We start from the raw sequence: 26,323 nt of genomic DNA, 5'->3' as shown, positions 1-26,323 counted from the left end.
ATACAATAGTGGGGAGAAACTGCATGGTGAGAACATGAAGTTCTGTACCATTGGAACATTTGAGATGAATAGCCTAAATGCAATTAAGAGGAAACTAGAAAACAGTCAAAAAAGATATTTGAAGGAATAGTAGTGTTGAAGGAGGCAATTGTGCCAGTCAAATCACTGTGTTCTGTGCTATAAATTCTATGTAATCACTGGGATAGATTTGTGGTATAAACAATAAAATACTAATGGCTGAGTGGATGAAGGAACTGGCTCCACATGGTGAATCACTTTTAGATTATGCAATCTGTTTCATGCATGGAAAATGAAAGATACAGGTCACCAGGAGAGAAATCAAGCCAAATATTCCAAAACAAGGCTTTCATTGCAACACAATACAGAATATTTTGTAATTAAAATGGATATGGTCACTATATTGCTTCAATGTAAATCATAAATGCTTCTTTAAAGCCAATTTGTTTGACCCACTTTGTGTTTGTTCCAAGCCTATTCCAACATCACCATCCCCCCTGCCCCAATTATATCTCCACTACATTGATAAATGCATCAGTGTTATTTCCTGCACTCATGTGGAACTTGTCAATTTTATCATCTTTGCCACCAATTTCCACCTGCCCTCAAATTAACCTGGGCCATCTCTGACACTTTTCCTTTACTGCATCTCCCCATCTCCTTCTCAGACCTGGCCTTGCCACTGACATCTTCCAGAAACCCACTGACTCATACAGCAACTACATCTCCTCCCACCATTCCTCCTGTAACTCGTGATTCCCTGGTCCACCCATCCCTTCCCACCAGTGGTTTAACATCTGTCCCTTCAATTCCTCTCTCACCACCATCCAGGGACTTAAAACAGCCCTTTCAAGTGAGGCAGAAGTTTACCTCCACCTCTTTCAAGCGAGGCAGAAGTTTACCTCCACCTCTTTCAAGCTGGACTACCACATTCTGTGCTTATGATATGACCTCCTCTACAATGGTGAAACCAAGCGTAGACTAGGCGATCATTTTGCATAGTACGTGCAATGGCCACAATGGCCATCCTGAGCTTCCAGTTGCATGTCATTTTGATTCTTCTTCCCACACCCACCCGCATTCTTGGCCTTCTCCATTGTTACTGAGAGGCCAAACGCAAATTGGAAGAACAACATTTCATATTCTGCTTGCATGGCTTAAACCCCCAAATGGTATAAAACATTTGTGGCGACTCACCGTCTAGTCGGGCGAACCGGCTCGGCAGTCGGGTCGCACGGCGTCGGAGCGACGAGGCCCAAGATGGCAGCGGGCCTCGTCTTTCCGAGCGACGGGGAGAACCCGCACGCGGGAAAGTCCTGATGACGTAGGACTTACGTCATTACCGGTTGTTTTGGGCGGGAACATTCTCCCTTAAAGGGCCCGTGCAAGGCGGGAAAATAAACCAGTTCTGTTTGGCAATCCTCCAAGTAGAGTCTTGTTTTATTCCGTGGTAGCAACCGCTACATTGGTGACCCCGACGGTCCAAACGGCTTTTGGACCCGCGAAATGAACGACAGCGCAGCAGCCAACGCAGTGGCCCTCAAGCTGCCCACATTTTGGACACTTCGGCCCAGCGTCTGGTTTGACCAGGCCGAAGCGTAATTCCACCTTCGGCAGATCACCTCCGACTCCACGAAGTACTACCATGTGGTTAGCTCTCTGGACCAGGAGACAGCCGCCCAGGTTGGAGACTTCATCCAGTCGCCTCCGGAGGAAGATAAGTACCCGGCTTTCAAAGACCTTTTGATTTGGACCTTCGGCCTCTCCCGTCATGAGCACGCTGCACGCCTGCTTCATCTGGACGGCCTGGGGGACAGATCCCCATTCGCCCTAATGAATGAGATGCTGGCATTGGCCGAGGGACACAAGCCATGCCTGATGTTTGAACAGGCCTTCCTCGAACAGCTCCCCGATGACATCCACTTGTTGTTAGCTGACGCCGACTTCAGCAACCCCTGTGAGGTGGCTGCCCGGGCAGATGTCCTGTGGAGGGCCAAGCGCAAGAGCGGCTCGTCCGTCAGTCAAATCACCGGGCCGCGAGCCCAACGCCCGCCTCGCCCGGCCCCAGCAACCGAGCAGCCACGCCCCAGGAACGCAGACGACGACATGGGTGACCAGCTGTGCTTCTACCATCAGAGGTGGGGTGCGGAGGCCCGTCGATGCCGCCCACCCTGCAAGTTTCAGGGAAACGCCAGGGCCAGCTGCCGCTGATGGCTATGGCGGCTGGCCGCCGACAGAGCCTCCTATTCGTTCAGGACAAGAAATCTGGACGGCGTTTCCTCATTGATACTGGAGCGGAGGTCAGTATTTTGCCCCCGACAGGCCACGACACTCGTGACAGGCCACCAGGTCCTCTACTCAATGCCGCCAACGGTACAACGATACGGTCTTTCGGCACCCGTACGCTTCAATTACACTTTGGCGGCAGCCGTTTTACCTGGACCTTTACTCTTGCCACCGTCGCCCGACCACTCCTAGGAGCCGATTTCCTTCGGGCCCACAACCTGTTATTCGACCTGCGAAGGAAGCGGTTAGTCCACTCAAGCACTCTCCGGACCTATCCCCTGGGAGAAATCAGCCCACCAGCCCCGCGCCTGGACTCCATTTCCCTTTCTGGCGACGATTTCGCCAAGCTCCTAGCCAAATTCCCATCGATTTTGGCACCTTCGTTTACAAATTCTAGGCCCACACATGGGGTACGACACCACATCATTACCACAGGGCCACCCCTTCATGCCCGAGCACGACGATTACCTCCAGACAAGTTCCGCCTGGCAAAGGAAGAGTTCCGTCACATGGAGGAGCTGGGGATCGTTCGCAGGTCAGACAGCCCCTGGGCCTCCCCCCTGCACATGGTCCCCAAAGCCACCGGAGGGTGGAGGCCCTGCGGCGACTACCGCAGGCTGAATGACGCCACCACCCCGGACCGCTAACCCATCCCTCACATCCAGGACTTCGCAGCGAACTTACACGGGGCCCGCATCTTTTCCAAAGTGGACCTCGTTAGGGGATACCACCAAATCCCGGTCCATCCGGATGACGTCCCCAAAACTGCGATTATCACTCCATTCGGCCTGTTCGAATTCCTTCGGATGCCGTTCGGCCTTAAGAACACCGCGCAGACCTTCCAGCGGCTAATGGACGCGGTAGGCCGAGACCTGGACTTCGTGTTCATTTACTTGGACGACATACTGATCGCCAGCCGTAACCGCCAGGAACACCTTTCCCATCTCCGCCAGCTGTATTCCCGCCTCCGCGATTTCGGCCTCACGATCAACCCGTCCAAGTGCCAATTTGGACTTGACTCTATCGATTTCCTCGGCCACAAAATCACCAGCGACGGGGCAACACCCCTACCCGCCAAGGTGGATGCTATCCGCCATTTTGCCCGCCCTGACACAGTCAAAGGCCTACAGGAATTCCTTGGGATGGTCAACTTTTACCATCGTTTCATCCCTGCAGCAGCCCGTATCATGCGCCCTCTGTTCTCGCTGCTGGCTGGTAAGGGCAAGGACATCACCTGGACTGACGAGGCCGCGGCTGCTTTCGTTAAGGCCAAAGACGCCCTGGCAGATGCCACGATGCTGGTACACCCCAGGACTGACGTCCCGACTGCCCTCACGGTAGACGCGTCCAACACCGCGGTGGGTGGGGTACTGGAACAGCTACTCGAAGGCCGCTGGCAACCCTTGGCATTTTTCAGCAAGCACCTTAGACCGCCCAAACTGAAGTACAGCGCTTTTGATCGGGAACTTCTGGCGCTGTATCTGGGGGTCCGGCATTTCTGATACTTTCGAGAAGGCAGGCCTTTCACCGATCATAAGCCTCTGTCCTTTGCCTTCTCCAAAGTCTCCGATCCCTGGTCAGCTCGTCAGCAGAGACATTTATCCTACATTTCCGAGTTCACAACTGACATCCAACATGTCTCCGGAAAGGATAATGTCGTTGCTGATGCACTTTCCAGACCAACCATCCACAACCTATCCTTGGGTGTCGACTACACGGCCCTAGCTGACGCACAGCAAGCCGACGACGAACTGCCCAGCTACAGAACCGCAGTCTCGGGTCTGCAGCTCTGAGATTTCTTGGTTGGTCCAGGTCAGCGGACCCTACTTTGCGACAGGTCAGCCCCGCCCTATAGTCCCTGCAGCCTGGCGGAGACGCGTTTTTGACTCGGTACATGGGTTGGCGCACCCGTCCATCAGCTCTACTGTCCGACTGGTCGCCAGCAAGTTTGTCTGGCATGGCCTGCGCAAACAGGTCAGTGAGTGGGCCAGGACTTGTCCACACTGCCAGACGTCAAAAATCCAGCGACACACCAAGGTCCCACCACAGCAGTTCGAGCCTACCCGTAGGAGGTTCGACCACATACACGTCGACCTCGTGGGCCCTCTGCCGGTTTCAAGAGGAGCCCGGTACCTCCTTACCATCGTGGACTGGTTCACGAGGTGGCCTGAGGCAACCCCCCTGACTGACATCACCACTGATTCCTGCGCCCGGGCGCTGCTCACAACTTGGGTCTCACGTTTTGGCGTTCCGGCCCACATCACTTCAGACAGAGGCACCCAATTCACTTCCAGTCTCTGGGCTGCATTAGCGAACCTGCTAGGGACGCAGCTGCACACCACCACGGCCTACCATCCTCAATCAAACGGGTTGGTGGAACGTTTTCACCGCCATCTGAAATCGGCCTTGATGGCCCGCCTGAAGGGTCCTAACTGGGTTGACGAGCTGCCTTGGGTCCTGCTCAGCATACGCACTGCCCCCAAAGAAGACCTCCGCACTTCGTCAGCTGAGCTTGTATACGGGGCGCCACTAGTTGTCCCCGGGGATTTCATACCTGCCCTTCGGGACCAAGGGGAACAACCCCCAGCAGTCCTACAAAGACTGCGCGAGAAGCTTGGCGACTTGGCCCCGATTCCCACCTCACGGCACGGTCAAGCCCCATCCTGCCAGCCCAAGGAACTACGGGACTGTAAGTTTGTTTTCGTTCGCAGGGGCACACCTCGGGCGCCATTGCAACGACCATATGAGGGACCGTTCCGAGTCATACGGAATAACGGATCCACTTTTATTTTGGACATTGGAGGCAGGGAACAGGTTTTCACGGCGGACCGCCTCAAACCGGCCCATTTGGATCTGCAACAGCCTGTCGAGGTTGCCACGCCGCGACGCAGAGGCCGCCCCCCTAAGTGGCAGCTGGCACAGCCCACGGACCTTGGGGACTGTATCGCTGGTTTTGGGGGGGGGGGGGGGGGGGGGGGGGGGGGGTTGTGTGGCGACTCACCGTCTAGTCGGGCGAACCGCCTCCGCAGTCGGGTCGCGCGGCGTCAGAGCAACGAGGCCCGAGATGGCGGCGGGCCTCGTCTTTCCGAGCGACGGGGAGAACCCGCGCGCGGGAAAGTCCTGATGACGTAGGACTTACGTCATTACCGGTTGTTTTGGGCGGGAACATTCTCCCTTAAAGGGCCCATGCAAGGCGGGAAAATAAACCAGTTCTGTTTGGCAATCCTCCGAGTAGAGTCTTGTTTTATTCCACAGTAGCAACCGCTACACATTGAATTTTCTAATTTCAGGAAACCCACATCCCCCTGGTGTTCTCCCAAACACACTGGCCTGTCCACTTAGTTTTCTTTTTCCTCTGTTCACCATTCTTATCTCCCCTACTCCACCCCCCCCCACCACTTTCTGCTTCCTTCTGTCCATTATCCACTTCCATTTGGTCCTACCTATCACCTACCAGCCTCTTACCCCCTCCCCCACCCACTCACCCCATACTGTTCAGTGTTCAATTGTTTTGTTCCAGATTCCAGTATCTGCAATCTCTTTTGCTCCATACCTATTGCCTCAATCTTTGAGAGCAGTTACAGCGAAACAAAAATTTAACATGAAAGCATATGATACCCAATGAGAAGGTAATAATATCCCTAACACATTTTTTCCCCTTCACCCCAAAATGGGAAGAAATATTTTGAGAACATAATTCTCTTATTTGTGGAATGAAAAACAATGCTGATCCTGAATTTAATCAGGCTTTAATCAAAAGGAACCCTTAGCAAATCTTTTAAATAATCCTGAGTGTAAATAGGCTTGGATATGTGTTGAATAACTGACACAGCTGTTAATATTCACACATACAGTACATTCCTCACCACTTTATTAGCATAACACGAATCAAAAATTATTGGATGATTTACATTGCTGTACAATTAGCTTCGTGAAAAGGACGTCCCACCCTCAAGTACCCAGTGAGCTTCATCAAGTTGCTATATTTGCACACAAATTGTCCATTAAACTCACCTCAGAATTTAGTCCAGTTGCTAACAGTACTACTTGTAATAACATGCTCATTGTTAGTAACAGCAAATAACCTTGCTGCCACAAAAAATTAAACAATTTGAAATGTGAAATTTCATTCCTTCAGAAAAGGAATTGGAGACTTAAGTAAACATCTTTGTATCCTTACTTTGCTATCCATTTTTCTCGCATTGAGAAAAATTTCTCCCCTCCTATTTCTCACTGGGAACTTGCTTTCAGATTCAATTCATCCTCTTGTGCAGTCCTTCCACTATTTCTCAATCTATAAATCCTCTTGATCAAAGAGATAAATGGCCTCATTGTTCCAGATGACCTGTTGGCTTTGCTACGTTGTCATAACTGTAGTTACTAGAAAGTTGCAGGGAAAAATTGAGTTGAAGGTTGCAGGAAAGTCTAGGTAATTAGCAAGTTCTGGCTACAAGTATTGCTTACGCAGATCACCATTAATACTGTCTAATAAAATTCTGAAATGCTATAAACACTTGTGAAAGCTCTTATCAACAAAATGGCAATACACATAAAATACTGAAAAGTCTTTCCAAGGAAAATAAACTTGGCTACCTCCCAGGTGATAGATCTGTAAAGTTATCCCATCATGACTATAAAGGAGAGGAATACATTTTATCTGCCAACATAATTTATAAATTACACAAATAATGTAAGAGTCTCTATTTTTTTCCTAAAACCATGCATGCCAGTTTATTAAATGTGCGTTTTCTAAAAAATATATAATTAAAATGAGAAATTGAAAATCAAAAGAGTATTGTCATTCCTACCAAATCATCTCTTAAATGTAATCACAATGAAGTTCCGAATACATCACATCACATAACATCACAGCTGTGGGAAGCATTGTCAGAAGGGGAAGTACAGAGATCATTAAATCATTTGGACCATTATAATGTAGCCCCTTTATACAGTGCAAGAAAGATGAATCAAGCACAACTCTCAAGACCTTTAACTTTCCAAGGAAAAAAAATGTATCGAATTTAGTGAGACTAGATACCGTCAGTAGCAGGAATTTATCCCCATATCAGTTCTGTTGCAATAAGGTGAGGAATATCAGTTTAGTCAGATGCAAAAGGAGCAAGGTATCTTGCTGGCATCATTTGTGACAAAGACTTGCCAGCTTAAAAGGCAGCTCAAGACTATCATAAACAAGGTCTCTGCCAGATATCACAAAAGACAGTAAGTCAAATTACATTTTCCTGAGCAGGCCTTCCCATTCCTAATTTAACAGCCTTTTGTCAACTCCGTTTAACTTCTATATTGAAAAACTCATTCCAATGAAAAGAATCAAAATAGGGTCAGTCTATTAAGGTCACACTCTGGGACATTTATAATGCAATAATTACATGAGAGACTAGACTGGCAGCTCAACATTCCTCAGTTTCATTGTTTTAGACATGATAGAGTTGGGGTACAAGAGGTGGAGGGATTGCGCTACTAATAAGGGAGAATATCACAGCAGTACTCAGAGGACATACTGGAGGGCTCATCCACAGAGGCAATTTTTGGGTGGAGCTCAGAAATAAGATAGGTGCAATTACTCTGATGGGATTATACTATAGGCCCCCCCAATAGCCACTGAGAGGTGGAGGAACAGATATGTAGACAGATTATGGAAAGGTGCAGAAACAACAGGGTTGTCATAGGGGGGGACTTTAACTTCCCCAGTATTGATTGGAACTTCCTTAATACAAGAGGCTTAGATGGAGCAGGATTTCTTCAGTGCATCCAAGAGGGGTTCTTGAACAAGTATGTGGAGAGTCCAACTAGAGGAGAGAACACAGTGGACCAAGGTGTCAGAAATGAGCCAGGCCAGGTGACAGATCTGATAGTGGGTAAACATTTTGGGAATAGTGATCACAACTCATTACTTTTTTAAGATAGTTATGAGCAAGAATAAAAATTGGATCTTCCAAGAAGGTACGAAATTGGAGGAAGGCAAATTACGACAGGACAAAACAGGAAGCTAAGGAGCGTTGATTGGGAGCTGCTGCTGTCAAACAAGTCCACGTCTGACGTGGGAGTTGTTTAAAGACCAGCTGATCAGAGTGCATGTTCCAGTAAGGAACAAGGACAAGGATGGTAAGGTAAGGGAACCTTGGATGACCTGAGAGGTCCTAAATTTAGTCAGGAAGAAAAAGGAAGCATACAGTTTAGGAAGGTAAAAAAAAATCAGACTGGGCCCTTGTGAAATATAAAGCAAGCAGAAAAATGCTCAAGCTGGCAATTAGGAATGTCCTCGGTGAGCAGGATTAAAGAGAATCCCAAGGCATTTTATACTTGCATTAAGAAAAAGAGGATAACTAAGGAGAGAGTAGGGGCACTCAAGGATAAAGGTGGGAATTCGCGCTTGGAGTCAGAGCAAGTGGCTGAGGTGCTGAGTACTTTGTGTCAGTATTTACTAAGAAGGATTTGGAGGAAAGTGAACAAAGAGTGGGGCATGCTAGTGTGCTAGGACATCGAGATTGAGGAGATAGTGCTGGGTCTTCTGAAAAGCATTAAGGTGAATAAGTCCCCAGGGCCTGATGGCATATATCCCAGAATATTGAAAGCAGCAAGTGAGGAGATTGCTGGGGCTTTGACAAAGACATTTGTGTCCTTACCATCAACAGCAAGGCCCTGGAGGAATGGAGTATAGCAAATGTTGTTCAAGAAGGGAACTAGGGATAATCCAGGTAATTATAGGTCAGTGAGCCTCAGTGGTAGGAAAGCTATTGGAGAGGATATTGAGGGATAGGATTTATGCGCATTTGGAAAGGGAGTTGTGAACAATGTAAAGGACTGTCAAAGAATACAGCAGGATATAGATCATTTATAGATATGGCAGAGGAGTGGCAGATGGAGTTTAATCTGGGCAAGTGTGAGGTGTTGCACTTTGGAAAGTCAAATGAAAGGAGAAGATATAAAGTTAGCGGTAGGCTCTTTAATAGCATTGAGGTACAGAGAGATCTTGTGGTCCAAGTCCATAGTTCACTGAAAATGGCTACGCAAGTAGATAAGGTGGTAAAGGTGGCGTATGGCATGCTTGCCTTCATTGGTAGGGGTGTTGATTATAAGAATAAGTCATGGTGCAGCTATATAAAACTTCAGTCAGACTACACTTGGAGTATTGTGTGCAGTTTTGATCACCCCTTTATAGTAAAGATGTGAAGACTGTGGAAAGGGTGCAGAAGAGGTTTACCAGGATGTTGCCTGGATTGAAAAGGGAATGAGCTACAAGGACAGGTTGGACAAACTTGGATTGTTCTCCCTCGAGCAGAGGCTGAGGGGAGACCTGATAGAGGTTTTAAAAAATTGAGAGGCAAAGATGTGGGAGGCAGCATAAAGGAAATTACAGACCTTTTAGTCTGACATCGGTGGTGGGAAAGTTATTGGAGTCCATCCTCAAGGATGAGGTTATGGAATACCTAGATGTGCAAGGCAAGATAGGCCCAAGCCAGCATGGTTTTGTGAAGGGAAGATTCTGCCTGACCAACCTATTGGAGTTTTTTTTGAGTAAATCTCAGGTAGGGTGGATAAGGGAGAGGCTATGGATGTTATGTATTGAGACTTTCAAAAGGCCTTCAACAAGGTGCCGCACAAGAGGCTGATTAATAAGATGAGAGCTCATGGGATTATAGGTAGCATATTGGAATGGGTGGAGCATTGGCTGGTAGGCAGAAAGCAAAGGGTGAGAATAAAGGGATCCTGTTCTGGTTGGCTACCAGTTACTAGTGGTGTTCCACAGTGGTCGGTGTTGGGACCGCTTCTTTTTACTTTGTGCATTAATGATTTGGATGATGGAGTAAATGGTTTTGTGGCTAAGTTTGCAGATGACACCAAGATAGGTGGAGGAGTAGGGAGTATTGAAGAAATAGGAAGGTTGCAGAGAGACTTGGATAGTTTAGGAGAATGGGTAAAGAAATGGCAGATGAGATTCAATGTTGAGAAATGTGCCGTTGTACACTTTGGAAAAAGAAATAAACGAGCAGATTATTATCTAGATGGGGAGAAAATTCAAAGTACAGAAGTACAAAGGGACTTGGGGGTACTCGTGCAGGATACCCTAAAGGTTAACCAACAGGTCGGATCAGCAGTAAAGAAAGCAAATGCTAGGTTAGCATTCATCTCGAGAGGTATAAAGTACAAAAGTAAGGAAGTGTTGATGAGGCTCTATGGGGCACTGGTGAGACCTCATTTGGAGTACTGTGCGCAGTTTTGGGCCCCTTATCTTAGGAAGGATGTACTGATGTTGGAGAGGTTTCAAAAAAGATTTGAGGATGATTCCCGGAATGAAAGGGCTTACGTATGATGAGTGTTTGTCGGTTCTTGGACTGTACTCACTGGAGTACAGAAGAATGAGAGGGGACCTCAGAAACATTTAGGATGTTGAAAGGACTGGACAGAGTAGATGTGGTTAAGCTGTTTCCCCTGGTGGGGGAGTCCACTAGAGGGCACAGTCTTAGAATTAGAGGGCACTGGTTTAAAACAGAAATGAGGAGAAATTTCTTTAGCCAGAGGGTAGTGAAATTATGGAATTCTTTGCCACATACAGCTGTGGAGGCCCAATCATTGGGGGCATTTGAGGAGGAGATTGAGAGGTATCTAATTAATCAAGGTATCAAGGGATATGGGGATAAGGCTGGAAAATGGGGCTAGATAGGTATAGTATTAGTTTAGCTCATGGAGCAGACTCGATGGGCCGAATGGCCTACTTCTGCTCCTTTGTCTTGTGATTGATTGGGTAGACAGTCAGAATCATTTCCCCAGGGTAGAAATGTCGAATACCAGAGGACATACTTTTAAAGTTTTTTTTTGGGGGGTGGGGGGGGGGGGAAACGGAGGCGAGGAAGAAGAAAATAGGAATTTAAAAGGCAATGTGAGGGGCATTTTGTTTTATTAACAGAGAGTGGTAGATGCCTGGAATTGGTTACCAGGGGTAGTAGAAGCAAGCAGTTTGGTGAAGTTTAAGAGGCTTTTAGATGGACACATGAATATGAAGAGAATGAAGGGATATGGATGATACACAGGAAGAGGACATTTAGTATAAATTGGCATCTTGATGTGCCAATCTCAATGAACAGTACAGCCTGTCCAGTGCTGTACTGTTCTATGTAATAATCAGTCTGGCAAGGATTTAAGTATGCAATGCCTCTTGTTCTGGACATAAACTGCTGTGCAACATTTAGCTACAGTAATTTGTTAAATTCAAATGTAGTTTGATTAGAACTGTCATTACAATGACTAAATTACATCCAGGTGTGAGTAAACAAAAATGCATTTAAAGATAATTCTCCTTCCATTTCACAAGACAGCCAGAAACTCATCATTCCAGGTCCGTACACAAAGGTAATCAAATGCTGGCTTCAAGGCCAACCAGATCCACATTAATAAAGCCAGAGTAAACATACTTTATATGAGAAAGATTTAAATTACAAAACTTTTTTTGGCAAACTTTTCCCACCATTTTTGAAAATCACAAGTTACATTCATAAGGAGCCCACAACTAAGACCAACAATATCAGATGTTGTACTGCTTTCTCGAACAGTTTCCTGCTGCACTTCCGAGAATATAGTTGTCATGGAAACATTGCAGTGCATTGTAGTCAATGATCTGAAATGTTACTGCAAATCAAAGCTACAGAAGGTATTCAAAGCTAGATTTTCATTACCAGTGGCCATAAAGTATCTGAATCACACTGCCTTTCCTCCATCTGAACTTTTTTTAATCTTTAGCAAAGTAAAACAGTATTCCAGATCAGAAAAATATTAAAGATGACCTGCCTGAACTATTATATATGGTGGATAATATGTACTTTGGAATCTTGCAAAAAAAGCCATTTGTTCAATTTAAAGTACTGAAATATAACATCAATAATACTTGAATTAACTTTAGTGATGATGAATTAAATTACTGTAACGATAGATGCGAATGAAACAATTGATTCTGAAATTCTTTCCAAAAATACACAGATCAAGGCCAGAACTTGCTACCTGTAGCAAGCCATCATGGACTTGTGGTTAAATGTGGATGTAGCTTTTCAGGATCCATTGGCATCCACTTGCATCCCAAGCCTGCCAAATCCAAAACGGCAAGCCATGTGCAGTGGCAGAGCTTTGCTTTATGCAATGCCTTAATGCTGTCAAAAGCATGGGCCAGAACCACTCCCAGTCACATAAAAGTGGAAAGCAGCAGGATAACCCATGTTCCAGTCAAGAACCTTGAATGCTTCTCAATGGCCCTAACTTGCAGAATTAAATCGGCTGAATCATGCAGGCTATGGCCGACAGATCCAAATGCAACCACCAGCTGAAGAAAATGCAGGAATTTTGCCCAATGTTATGAAATGCAGAAGTCCAAGACTTACAGATTCAGAATCATACAAAAGTGTACAGATCACTGCTGCCTGGTATTCTAAGTGCTTTGTGCTGACATTGAGGAAATACTCTTTTCCTCAGATGGCTAAACACTGCTGGCAGACTGACGAGGATAATGAACTTCAATACAACTATCAGACTCTGCCAAGAGGTGGCTCTGAGGATATGGGAACCTATCGATGTTTTCCAGGATCTCGCTGTGGGCCCTTACCATCAGAGGGCAACATGGTACTGTGGGGGCAGGTTGCTGATGGACCTTTGATTTGTGCAAGTAGAAGGTCCATTCACATGCTTCAGTGAACCAATCGATGAGAACTTAGAGCTCAACCTCCAGTTTCGCACATGTGCAAGTGTCTTCCGCATACTGAAGTTTAATTGAGGTAATCCTTACATTATGATGCAGAAATGGCAACTTGAATCAAGCAGATGCAGCCTGACACAGAATTTAGAACACCATTAACTTCAGTGGGATTTGCAGGGTACATATTTAAATGGCAACAGGAAGATAAAGTGTCTTAAAGAATTGATTGCATTTATTATTTCATTGTTTTAGTTATCTTAATTGTCTTATTTTTAAAACGTGCATCATTTTGAATACAGCACTTATTGTGAAATCATTAGAAATTGACAAGCTTCTGTCTGTAGCTCTACCAGGAATGTTCCTGAGGAGGGCCCCTACAGCATGTCACCCGCAGTCCAGTCTCAGCCAAACCACGTTGCTGGACTTGAGGAGATGGAGGCCAGCAAGGTAGGTTTTCCGCATCCAGTCATGCAGTGACCATAGGTGGCAATTCTAGCCTGACGAAGCCAAGTCATGTAATCCAGCCCAATGAAAAAGTTAATTAATAAATTTTAATTGTCAGAAATTAAAACTAATCAAAACACCAAATAATTTAAAATATTTAAACATTTTTAAACTTGTGACTGAATTTGAACTTCATGAGGAATCTAATGGCCAAAGTTCAGTCATCAGTGTGGGGTGGGGGTGGGGCAGGGGCAGGAAGGGAAGTCTTGACAGGAAGCTTGAGATTTCCACATTCATACAGGAAACCATGCTTAAGTACACTTACACAGAAAACTACCAAGCAGAAGATGCTGAAACATGATTTATCAATTAAAAGATTGATTTGTATCTGTAAATGTTCTTATTCATGGACTGAATAATGACTTGAGTTCTATTAAAAATCTTCATGCGCATTTGTTCCCTTTTTACGTTTGTTCCTTGTGCAAAGAGAAAAAGGTGTCAGCACGATTACATATAGTGTTCGTGCATTTAAATGCTGGAACAGCATGAACCCCAAATGGTTACATGAAAACATGGTGTTACTGGTTACTCAAAACATTTCACCTGAAAAATCATTAAATGGTCTCAAAATTAAGTTTCTTTAAAACTAATTGCCTAATTTGCCCTTTAATTCTGACTTTTAGCTGGACCAGCACAATTATAACTGTACCTTTGCTGCAAATGTCATTGATTTTTAATGTCTCACACCTCTCTACCCCCCCCACCCCCAAAGTCATGGAGAACAGCAGCATATATAACAGATCTAAGAATGGCTGAATTTACCTCTACTCAGAGAAGTTGTCCCACAGTCCTCCAATACCACTACCATAGAAATAAAAATGCAAGATTAAAAAAGTAGGGAAAAGAAAGAGTACACACAGGCACTTTGAACAAAGGATTAAAGAGAGGGGGCACGAAAGGATTAAGTATAGCCTGGTTACCACAGAACATATCAGTAACTCTTCACAATTTCACCAACATTTCGTTGACCACATTATCTGCAGTTCCCAAAAGTTTATGGAAATTGCAGCAAAACTAATAACCAACCAGAAATAAAATTGCTAAACTTCAAAACACAACATACAAAACATCAGGATGAAATAAAGCACCTTTTCTTGACTACACCGCTTCCAATTCCATGATTAGATTTACCTTTATTCAGGAAATATGTTGGCAAATTCAGTTCAGTCGTGCTAACAGCAGCAATTTGGCTGCATTCTAGAAAATCTTGCATCACGTACCACAGCATGAAAATTAAAGCTGTCAATGGAATCCTGCCGAGGCAAAATACTACTGTATTTTTGCATTACAAATCCACGACTATTAGCATGTAGTTTTGCATTTTAGCCATGTCCGAAAAAATTTTGGTCAATCAATGCAACATTTTATTTTTTGTTTCTCAACTGTTAAAAGTAGAAACATTGTACAATCTAGAGTGCAAATCATTATTTTTCCGATGGTTTCTAATTTTACATATTTTTGAGGATGACTAAATAGTTCTGAATTCCTGGCAATATTTTATTCATAGCATCTCACTTTCGAAACCAATCCAGACATAAACAAATATTGGAACAGGAACATTTTCTGTCAACACAATGAGTCCCAAAAACTTCAACGGACTCCATTCACAAACTACTTTCAGAGGTGGCCAGATATTGGTAGTTGTAGAGAATTGCTCTTTGCATAAAAAAAATGCTTCAACATTTCATTTCTAAACGACATAGCTCAAATTTCAAAATAACACTGCCCACCAGAGGAACAACAAATAAACTTATGTTGATCTAGTATTTATGCATCTGAAGCTGTCAAAAATTTAAGAACATTAAGCAGTTTCATAAAAATCTTTCATAAATCTTAATTTGGCAGGTCAGGTTCCAAAGCAATTCTTCTTTCTCCTCCCACTCCACTCCCCACACCACCTCCCCCCCCCCACCCCCCACCCTGCCATATACACACACGCAAAGTCTCCCATCAGCTTACAGCACAGCAACCACCTGCCCGTAGTCCCTCACACATATGGTTGCTTCCAATTGCGTTTCATAACCTGTACTCTTCCCATCTATCCACTACATCAGATAAGAATACTCCTGGCAAAGGTATGATGCAGAAACGTGTTGTTCTTACATACTTCCGTTTTCTGTTTCAACATTAAAGACTGGAAAAAGGTGGGGCAACGTCGTGGACATAATGATCAATTCAAAGAGGGGAGCTTAAATCTTTTCTGCCTTCGGCTTTAACACATGAAAGTTCTGTTGAACCTGATAAAATGCCATTAGAAATCTAAAACAGTGAATAAATTGTACTGCCCTTTTGACATTCAGAAATGAGAAAATTATTAAGTATGCATAAAAATATATGTATTGACCAAAGAAGATTGTTTTTTTAATGAAAGTAAGCTAAATGGTGAATTTCATTTCAAGTGTTTTGCAGAATAAATGTGAAAAGACATGTGTGTACACAAGGGCAGTGCATTTGTAGGTGGATGAGCAGCAACATCCTCTGAAGATTTGGCACTTCATGTAACGGTGAGCGGAGACATTCATTTGATTTAGTTTCTTATTTGGCATTAATACTGTTTAGCTTTAAAATATGGAATTACAGTGTAAACCGTTGTTATTTAAAAGGGCAAGGATATAGTTCAGCAACTTATTTAAAGGTTTATGCATTGAACACTAGTGTCATGTACAGTATTTTTTGAACAATTCTCATGCAATCAGCACACACCCACCCCATTCCAAATGGATGCCAGAAGGCTGACAGTATACTGTATCCAATTCACTTCCACCCCCACCCACCCCAAAATTCTGCACTTGAGATCCATGCCGAATTTAGTCAAGTGCCTTCAGCATTTTCATCTATGGTATCATTCTGGTTGATCCATACTTAATTCCTTCCAAGACAAATTTACCTTTCGCGAGGATCACTGTCAAATTCTGAACAAGGCACTCCAAATACAATCTGACCATCACCTCACTTTTAACATTCAACTCCCTCAAGACAACAAGAGCCAAGAATGTCATATTACTCCACGAGTCTTCTCCATCATTCAAAACGAACACGGCCAATTCCACACTGTCGTTTTTCCAATCCACCCCCGATATCCCTCAATTCCATCCGCAATCTTAGACTTGAACCTACTCAATGACTGGGCATACACAGCCTGCTGAGGTAGAGGATTACAAAAATTTACAGCTATCTAGTAAAATAAATTGTCCTGAGGCAGAGGTGGATACCTACCTCCTCTAGTTCCAATATTTCCAATTAGAAAGGTAGTCAAGCTTCAGCATGCAGACAATGCTTGCAGTTGCATGTGCTTGGAAGCCAAACTCCAAGTCATTATAGACTTGTTCACTGAAGCAAAACACAGAAGGTCCTCCATCAACATGCCTCCGTGGTAAAACACTGCCTTCTGACAATGAGTCCACAACGATACCTTGGAAAAACTGGGCCAACTCTCAAAGAAGGCAGATATTGATAACCATTTCATAACAACACAAATCCTTTTATCTCTGACCCATACATCCCAAAAAGTTACTGACCCATCTCAATTCTACCTCCAATTCTGCACAATTTTAACTTTTGCTAATGGCATTTTGATCCTTAAATGCCTTTTGTACACGTGACATTTGCAGACACTTACCCCTTCACCACCTCAAAAAATATTCAATTAGTCAGATAGCTTACCTTTCAGTAATCCATGGTAACTCAGTTTGACTAATGTGCACGTGGATATGGTTGACAGCAAGAAACTTTTCTCCATCAGAGATTCCCAAATCCAGAAGGCATAGTTTTAAGGCATAGATGGCTTAGAAATTACCAAAGGAAGAATTTTTTCCACTCAGAGTGGATAAAGCTGGAATGTACTGCCTGAGGGGATGGAGGAGGCAGAGACTCTCACAACATGGTAGTATCCAGACAAGCACTTGAATTGTCAAGACAGAGGGCCACAGGGTGGAAAATGGGATTAGCATAGACGAGTACTCAGTGGTCAGCACAGACACAGTGGGCTGAAGAGCCTGTTTTTGTACTACATGACCCCATGAATCTTGTATTAAGCATTTGAAGAAATCATAATACATCCACAATTTCCTCACCTAGCTCTGTTCATACTTTGGAGGTCCAGAGGCCTCATTTACTATTTTCATGTACCATCATTTTCTCCATTACTATTTCTCAGAAATATTGTCTAATAAAGATCCATTATTGGAGAAACTTGTGTTTCTCTCACACAACATAAATTTATTATTTCCTGAATGGTAAAAATGGATGAAAATAGTGGTTTAGCAGGTTGACTTTATCCTTGTGTATTATCTCACTTGCAATTATCTTTTCATGGACCGCATTCCCACTTTGTTTTCTCAAAGTGTTCTAATTTGATAAAACTTTAGTTGCCACACTTTGTGATACCCATTATTATCTCACTTTTTGTTTTGAAAAGGTTGAATTGTTACATTTTCTTGCACTTTATGCCCTTTTAGCTTGATGCTATCCTTAACTCACCAATGCAGAGAATTATTCAACACCAACAATGCAGCTCGCCTATGTATCCTGTTTTGCATATCAAACAGTCTAATCCCCACCTTTTCTCTCATGTTTATCTGTTAACAATAGCACAGTTTACCATGGTCAATTTCAAATTTGCTCTGCTTGGCAGTTTTGACACACCCAAATACACCAAACTAGAAAAGTGCAAAACTGCCAAAGTTACCCTGGATAAATGTTAAATATGTTAGAGTGAATAAGTGCTCTCTGATCGCCAGTGCACAGGCATTCATAAGCTAATTACATGTTATTCAATTGCAAAGTCTAAAGTCTCACTGGAAATTGAACTACAGCTTTTCCCCTTTAGACTCCACATTTTCGTCTGGGGCCTTCCTCAACACTTCTGACATCTACAAGCTGTCCCTGGGTAACAAGTAGGTTCCTGTTTTACAGACGTCCATAAGTCAATATTGTTCCTGCGTCGGAAAAATACTCAAAAAAAAAATCACTCTATGGTAACCTCCACAGTATTGTAATGAATATCAAAAGCACATATGACTGATAAGAAAGAAAAATTACTAAGAGTGGAAAGAATAAACTAGTTCTGCTCTTCATAGGAAAGAATGCATGTATGTATGGCCACATGCAGCCCAAATCAGTGCCAGAGAAAGCCAAGGGCAGTGAACATTTCATGGATAGAGAGGTGGTCAGTCACTCTGAGGATCTCCATAACTGTGGCTCTGTGCTTGACATTAGCACCCTAGACTTCATTGCACAGTATAAACTCTGCAGTACAACTTGAACACCATCCATAATTGACAAGTTATTAATAGGACTATAAATCAACTGAAAAACAAAGCATTATGCAACAGACAGTATCCCTGCTGTAGCTCCAAATCTGGCTCGAAGAAACATCAAGTCATAAATTCGCAACCTCACCAAGTCTGTGCAGAACAGGACATGCCAGGTCCCATAAATGCTGTAATCATAATCATCTGCAACAGGGAAAATAAATTGCCAGGATCTTCCTCAACCACCTCTAGTTGGCGGAAGAGCTGCTTCTTGAATTGCAGTATTTATTCCATGCAATGGACACTTCAATGCTTGTCAACTTCAAGGAGTGGTGAAAGTAGCACCAACCATTGTATGCATCTTCTTTTCCTCCTCAATGCTTTTAAATGCACCAGTCAAGAGGGATTACACTGCATACTTCTCAAATTTAGATCAATCTCAGAGCAGACTGGCATTAAACATCAATGCCCCAACTCTCTTGGATTTTTCTTGCTGCAACTACCTCCAACAGGCTGCCTGCAGGACTGCAGCTAATGGGAAAGCACTGGGACTACAGCTAACAGGACAAATGGGAAAGTCTTCAACCTCCATTCTTTCCACTCAGACACAAAGTCATTCCAACCACAATGGTCAAGCTGCAGTACAGAGACAAAGGTTGTCTACACGCATGCTCAGTGCTGAGCTCCTAGCCACCTACTCACTGAAGCATGAGAGAATGGACCTTGCACTCAACCTCTGAAGAAAAGGTCCTTTACAAGCTGCAACCCCACCCCAATTACAACACTGCCTCCAACAAGGTCCAAAATGAGACTCAGTGGGGGGGGGGGGGGGGGGTGGAGAACATGCTTTCAACATCTCAGTAATCACTTCTCAAAAGGCAGCAATCAATAATAAAATTCATGATTGCATTCAGCACAAGCACATCTTTTGTCCATCTCAGGAAATGAGTATTTGAAGATCAATACCTCAAAGTCAGCACAAAACTCATGGCCTCAGGCAGCAGTGATCTCTGCCCTTCTAATTCAAGGATTACCTTCAGCAAGCTCCTCAGTGCTGGAGAGATACCACCATTGCTGTTGCAGGAAAATCCTCTCATCTCCACTGGCAATACAGGTGAACTATCAACACCCTCTCCCAGACCAACATCCTCAGAGTTTAGGTCCTATTTCTTCTCTTTTGGCATTCTCCTGGGATTGCAGGTGACTTGGTTTCACTCCAGTTCTGTGGGCTTCCAGTTGACTGATGAGACCAAATGTTAGACCTACAGGTTTTGCCACAGATGGTGCAGAGGGTGCTTGATGAGATGGTGCTCTCCTTCCACTGCTTACGTAGAGATTTGGTGTGCTCCCAAACCACAACCAAGGCTCCCTGTGCTACACAGTAATATTCCTTCTCCACTTTAAGTCATAAGCCCAGGGTTCCCAGGTGTCAGAGGGGATGTTAAACTATTTTCAGTGAGGTTTTGAGAACATCCACGAATCTTTTCAATGTCCACTGGTAATACCTTCTATGACAGCTGAGAACAGAATGGCTGCTTCAGGAATCTCTTTTGAACATGTGGATAACTTGGCATGCCCAGCAGAACTGACTGATTGCAATTAGGGGCTCAAAACTTGAGTTGGCCTGGGAGAGGAAACCAACATTGGTTCACAAATCCTATTAGTGGATTTGGAGTATTTTGCAGAGACAGGCATTTGAAGGGCCTACTGCATTAAGTCGAAGACTCAAAAGCATGCAGGGAAGCAGGATCACAGTTGTCAAGTAGATTTGAGGTGTTGATCAAACATTTTTGTTCAGGTGACCAAAAGCTATACTGCTGCATTGAAGAATTTCATCATCAATATTTGCCTTTGCCAAGAGAAGGACCACATTTTCTAATGCCTCAATGTGGACCTTTGTATTTGAAGGTCCATATTCTGCAGTAGGGGCAGGTTGGTAGATGATCTAGATTTGGCAGATGTTGAGTGTAAGGCTCAGCCTCTCATAAGTGTCACTGGACACCCAACGGGGACTGGGAGCTTGGCCTCCAAATCTGTGCATTCACAACCATGGCCTACACACTAAAGGTCAATTACCAAGGTCCTAAATGCACTCAGCCAGTTCTAACAGGCAGGCCATGCCAATGTCATGCCTGACATCAGGTCAGGAAAATATTCTCAAAGCCTTCCTGAAAAAGTGCAACATCCCTGGGAATCTCTCGCTCATGATTGGTCAATATGGAGAAGCATTTGGGAAGGCACTGAAAACAGAACACACAGAAGTCCAGGGAGGCAAACTTGTGGCCATGATTGCATCCAAACAACAAAACAGTTAATTCTACCACACTTTCAAGAGTATGAAGTAGAGAACTTTGAAAGGGGTCGAAGTCCTGCTCTTGCAGCCACAGTGGTGACATAGTTGACAACTTTTCATCTAACCAGGAAGCCGACATTGTTGTAGTTCCACAAGAACACTTATCTAGGGCAACACTGCAAATCTTTTTGCCTTTTCTATCGTCCAATGTACTCAGCCATTCATTGCCGTCATATGGTGTAAATCAACTGATGGTAAGCCGTAAAAGTGAATTCTATAATATGTGGTTATTTGTAGCTCTTTTCTCCTGAAAGATAATGGGCGTCATAAAGCCCAACAAGTTCCTTAAAAGTTCTTCTTTGATGTCCTCTACCTAGATGGATCTATCGTTGACTTCATTTCCTTACTCCATGGAAATATTCAAGGTCTCACTAAAATAGCCTAACAAACAACCATTATTTAAATAAAATCTTCATATGAAGAGGGATGTGGAAGAATTGAAATTGGACCATCTTAGGAGGGACATGCATAAATGTCCTTAACTTTATTGGGAAGAGCTGAAACAAACATTTGGGTTGGACAAGCAGGTTAAAAACATTGTATGGGTGCTGGGGAGCAATAGACACCATGCCCTGTCTGCCCTATGTTCCAGGCCAAAAGTTAATAAAAAATCTTGTAAGATATAAGATCTTGTTACATATTAAGAAATGAACAGCTCCCAAAGTCATCTGTAAAATGGAAGATTAGAATCTGCAATACTACTGCATTGTAATATGATAACAATTAAGAAGTGCAACTTATCTACACAAACAATGCCATTGAAATGATACTGCTTATTCCTAACTACATGCACCAAACTGTTCTTTGGTTTACAGTACATTAGGGCATTTATTAGTTTCCGTATTTTCTGATCACATTAAATCAAGAAGTGAATGAAAATTGTTTGGCAGATGATGTTCCACCAAGATCCACCTGCAGATATGCCCAGACCTGGGTCATCCCTGGGAACACACTGAAGCGCAGCATTGCGTTCCAGTTAACTCGTGGACTTCCCACCGAGTCTAATTGGATAGTGACAACTTCCACTGATTTCCCAGTTCTCCCCTGCCAGCCTGCACTTGGTGAGATCTAACACAAGGCAACCATGAATCAAATGAATTGGAGAAATCAGCTGGTGGGTGAAAGTGACTGAACTGGGCTTTTTATTTGGGTTTAATCAAGGAAGATTCAATGGTTTGTTTTAAAATAAAAATGTCTTTTTATTTAATTATTAAATTTTCAATTTTGAACTCGTCTTAAGTGATCTCAGGGCAGAAGATCTGTCTCATTAATTAACCACAACAGTGAAAACCCAAATGTAAATAAGGGAAGTGAAATTCCTGGGAACTCCTGGCACATGGCCAATCTCACCCAGTCCTTAGCGTAGTTATTTGCATTAACAAGGCTTAGGTAAACCTACACTCAGGTTATGGCAATTGGAGCACTGAGAAAATTCATCAGTCATCAAGGACTTGGATGACTTGGCTTTGGTAGAGAAAGCATTTTCATTTTAGTACAGCACTGGTTTATTAAGCACACTGAGAAGATGACTAATGTCTGTGTGGTTCAAGCTTTGCCTGGCTGTTTTAGCTAACGGCATGATAGTTCACTTACTTCCATCACTATACACAAAATATAACTCAAAAGCACCATTTTTGTTTGAATGAAGTTAATGTACTCCATGTACTTTCCTGGAAACTCAGCAATTCCATGGTTTGCAGTGCAGTTAAAACTATCAGTTGTCTTCAGTGCAACAATGATAGTCCTTAATGCGCTGGTGTGCAATTTGCAGCCTGTGGGATATTTCCATCCTCACCCCAACACCACACCTTGGTCTCCAGGGTCTGGAGACCTGATCAATGAGCCAATGCATTGGTTGAAAGCTCTTGCACATCGATGGCTCCCAGAATTGCACCAAAAAGTGGTTAATCCACACCACCTGGCTTAATGGCTGTCTAAAACATGGAAACTGAATATTCCCAACTTCAAACACTGGAAAATATTCAGAAATATTATTATTAAAAGTAATAACTCAAATCCTTTCTATTACAACAAATAGAGTCACTGAACCTGCACCTGGTTTAACCTGCTGTAATTGCAGCAGACAGATTTCCCAGCAAAGTGAGTTAGAACCCCATTGCTGGACTACAAGGGGACCAGACCAGGATCTCAATCAGAAAGATGCTCTGCAAAGACTACTCACGAAATTTGAGCTTTCCTTGTGAGTGACCTCAGTGATCCACACCAATGTAACGCTCTCTACAAAAAGAGTTGTACATCACTGGTGTAGAAAATGCAACACCGCGCCCCCCCCCAAAAAAAACAAAATCTAAAGTTGACAGTGTGTCGCATAGGGATATAAATAGAGCTGATGACAAAAGGCTGGTCAAAGTAGTAGGTTTCAAGAGGCAGAAATGCTTAGGGAGAAAATTCCAAGCTTTCAGCCTTCCCATCTGAAGATACTGGTGCTGATGGCTGAATGATTAAAAATTATAGATGTTCAAGAGGCCAGAAATTAATGGACATGGATATCAGAGACTTTATTACGGAGTGACAGAAGAGTGAGGGGACAAGGCCAGGTAGAAATTTGAAATCCCAGGTGAGAATTTTAAAGCAGACAGACATCGTTCACCAATAAATAGATTAAGTGCAATAACATTGCCTCTGAATTGTCAGTTTAATATTTTGAGAAGAATCTGCAACATCCTTTAAGTTATTCTGCTAGAATAAATGTCATTTGTTGTAGAGCCTGCATTTTCAAAAAAGTGAACTATCATGCCTTTAGCTAAAACAGCCAGGCAAAGCTTGGACCACACAGATATTGGTCATCTTCTCAATGTGCTTAATAAACCAGTGCTGTACTAAAATGAAAATACTTTCTTTACCAAAGCCAAGACACTTTAGAATCAAGAATGCATTGGTATTCTTGTTCTGAGCAGCTGGGAACATCATCACTAGACAATGTTTTGTACCCAGAGCAGCAAGCCTGCCTGCATCACATACTGCGTAACCAATTCTACTTTTGCTTTAATGTGTCCAAGTCACGGACTCAAAAGTGCTGCCCACCACTAGTATGGGTTTTCCTGTTACAAACACACGATTTCTACATGGGTGATAATTTCATCAAATTGTGCTCAATACCAGGAGTAGGGAAATAGCTTGAATCTATGAAACAAACAGATGAAGTATTGCTAAGCTGTGGTTGAAAAAAAATTTTGAATTAGTGCAGAGTAAGGAGCAAACACAGCTGCTGGTGTATCCCTGATGTAGCAATGCCGTATGCACAAACAACTCTTCTGGTATCATCCTAATCATATTGCCAGGTACTAGCCCAAGTTGGAGAAGCTGGTTTTATACCAGAGTGTAAAATGATCAATAATCGATGGATCGGTGCATTTTTGGGCTGCAAAGTCCAGCAAGGTTGCCAAAAATCATCATGTCTTCAGCAAATAGGTGCAAGGTTTGCAGAACAAAATTATTGACTACAATAAGTAATTATCTCCAAGATTAAAGAAAATTATAACCTTGATGTTGTTTCAGTCACAGCGAGATTGATGCCATTAAATCATTTTCTAAAACCAGATGAAGTACCCTGCTTGTGGGTTTTGCAACAAGTCATCGACAAGTTAGTACTCCTCTGCTCCCATGAGCAAGTAATCTATTGTATAGGATTTATTTAGAAAGCAGGTTTCAGTCTCTTAGCTTTACACATTAGATGCCACAGATATTTTGACTTGTGGATTTTACCTTATATTTACCTTTAATTTGAGTTTTTAAGTCTCACTTAAACATCCAGATCATGTTACCTTAGATATTAATTACCTTAGATATTCAAATTATACAATATGCTGGCACAGTGTGTAAATGTACATCAAACCACTTGTTATATTCAGACTTGTGAACAGTAACTGCTTCCTCATTAATGATGTAATTGCTAAACAAGTCTCTCACGACTTTCACACCTAAATGCCTTACCTATTAAAGTTCAAACAGATATTGGAAAAAATACTCCAGTAGTCAACTGATCTGCAAGTACATCACCTTTCCAGTCCATAAAGATAATTGTTTTCTTGACGTTCTGCACGACGTGGTCATAAATGCCCATTGTTTCCTACCGAAAATTCCTAGTTGGAACTCAAATGGTTAATTACTGCCGTCAACATAAACATGAAAGAAAAACTTCCGTCTGATTGATCTCAATAAGCAGCATCTTCGAAGAGAAAACTAACAATAAAGAAAATGAATGCAGTGGGGCTTTAACGAATCTGGAAGGTGGTGATTGATTTGTGACAACTCTGAATTACCACGGGGGCGTCCATAATATTTGGAACATAAGTGTAAAAAAATGCACCTGTATTGGAATAAGAATCAATATTCATCCACAAATTTATTGTGGTGTTGAATCAGTGTGATCTACATGGCTTTGGCTGCAATACAAGACAGTGCAGCAAAACCCGAACATATTTCCCTTCGGCTAGTACTTGATTTATCATTGTGAACTAGTGAAAGCTACAACAGAGGAAGAAACAAACCACTCCGGGCTATCAAACTGGCTGCTCCAAATGCTTCTTTGGTTTCGTTTCGAGGAATCGTGACGAACCTTCGGCACCGTGGAGTGTAAAAAGTGTGCAAAAGCGTACACATGAACAGGTGCAATTAAACCCTGGTGCTTCCCCCGTTTGGTTGGAGAAGCTTTAGTCTGTGCGAGTTCTCTTACCTTCCGCTCGGGAGCGGAGTTCTGCTACAGTCTTCCGAACCGGCGGCATCTCTGCTCTGCGCAATCACTCAGCACATCGCACGGATGAAGGAAAACTCGGGACAACGGGCGAGTTAGGACGACTGAGACTGCAGCCCGCAAGCACCGCCCGCTACCAGCCTGTCCCTGTGGGCGAGTGACTGTGCCAGAGCCTCAGTGCGCAGCCGCAGCGTCGGCTGGAACCTCCCCGGATCGTTCCACCGCGGCAAGTGGGTCCCGGGAATGTTCCACCCGACGCGGGTATCTCCAGCCTCGGGCGTGAGAAGCATTCTTGAAATCTGTGTCAGAGTGCTTGTGTACGATGGAAGCAAACTCTCTTGACGATGATTTTATTTTTGAAAGCCGGAGAATTTCGCTGTTACAATGCAAGCAAGGTGAGAGCACGTGAAAAAAATATTTAGCATTTCAAACACAGCACTTCAATGAAAGAGGCACCTGATCCAAACGGTAACAAATAAACTGAGGTTTTTAATTAC

At 43.5% G+C, this 26,323-nt stretch overlaps 1 protein-coding gene across 4 annotated transcripts in view; it reads right to left on the bottom strand.

Annotated features, from left to right (window-relative positions):
• The window catches only part of atp8a1 (ATPase phospholipid transporting 8A1), a 276,718-nt gene extending 250,745 nt beyond the window's left edge, over positions 1-25,973 (bottom strand). For 3 of the 4 annotated variants that reach the window (XM_052045257.1, XM_052045250.1, XM_052045267.1), the window contains exon 1: positions 25,809-25,973. In XM_052045257.1, coding sequence (XP_051901217.1) covers positions 25,809-25,857 — 49 coding nt within the window. In that variant the 5' untranslated portion in view covers positions 25,858-25,973. Of the gene's footprint in view, positions 1-15,444; positions 15,583-25,808 lie in introns of those variants that run through there. The other variant, XM_052045286.1, reaches the window with a different exon arrangement.
• Positions 25,974-26,323: the final 350 nt, after the last annotated feature.

This window comes from Pristis pectinata, chromosome 2 (assembly GCF_009764475.1).
Source record: "Pristis pectinata isolate sPriPec2 chromosome 2, sPriPec2.1.pri, whole genome shotgun sequence".
NCBI classification, from domain to species: domain Eukaryota; kingdom Metazoa; phylum Chordata; class Chondrichthyes; order Rhinopristiformes; family Pristidae; genus Pristis; species Pristis pectinata.
This window is presented reverse-complemented; position numbering and strand designations above follow the sequence as displayed.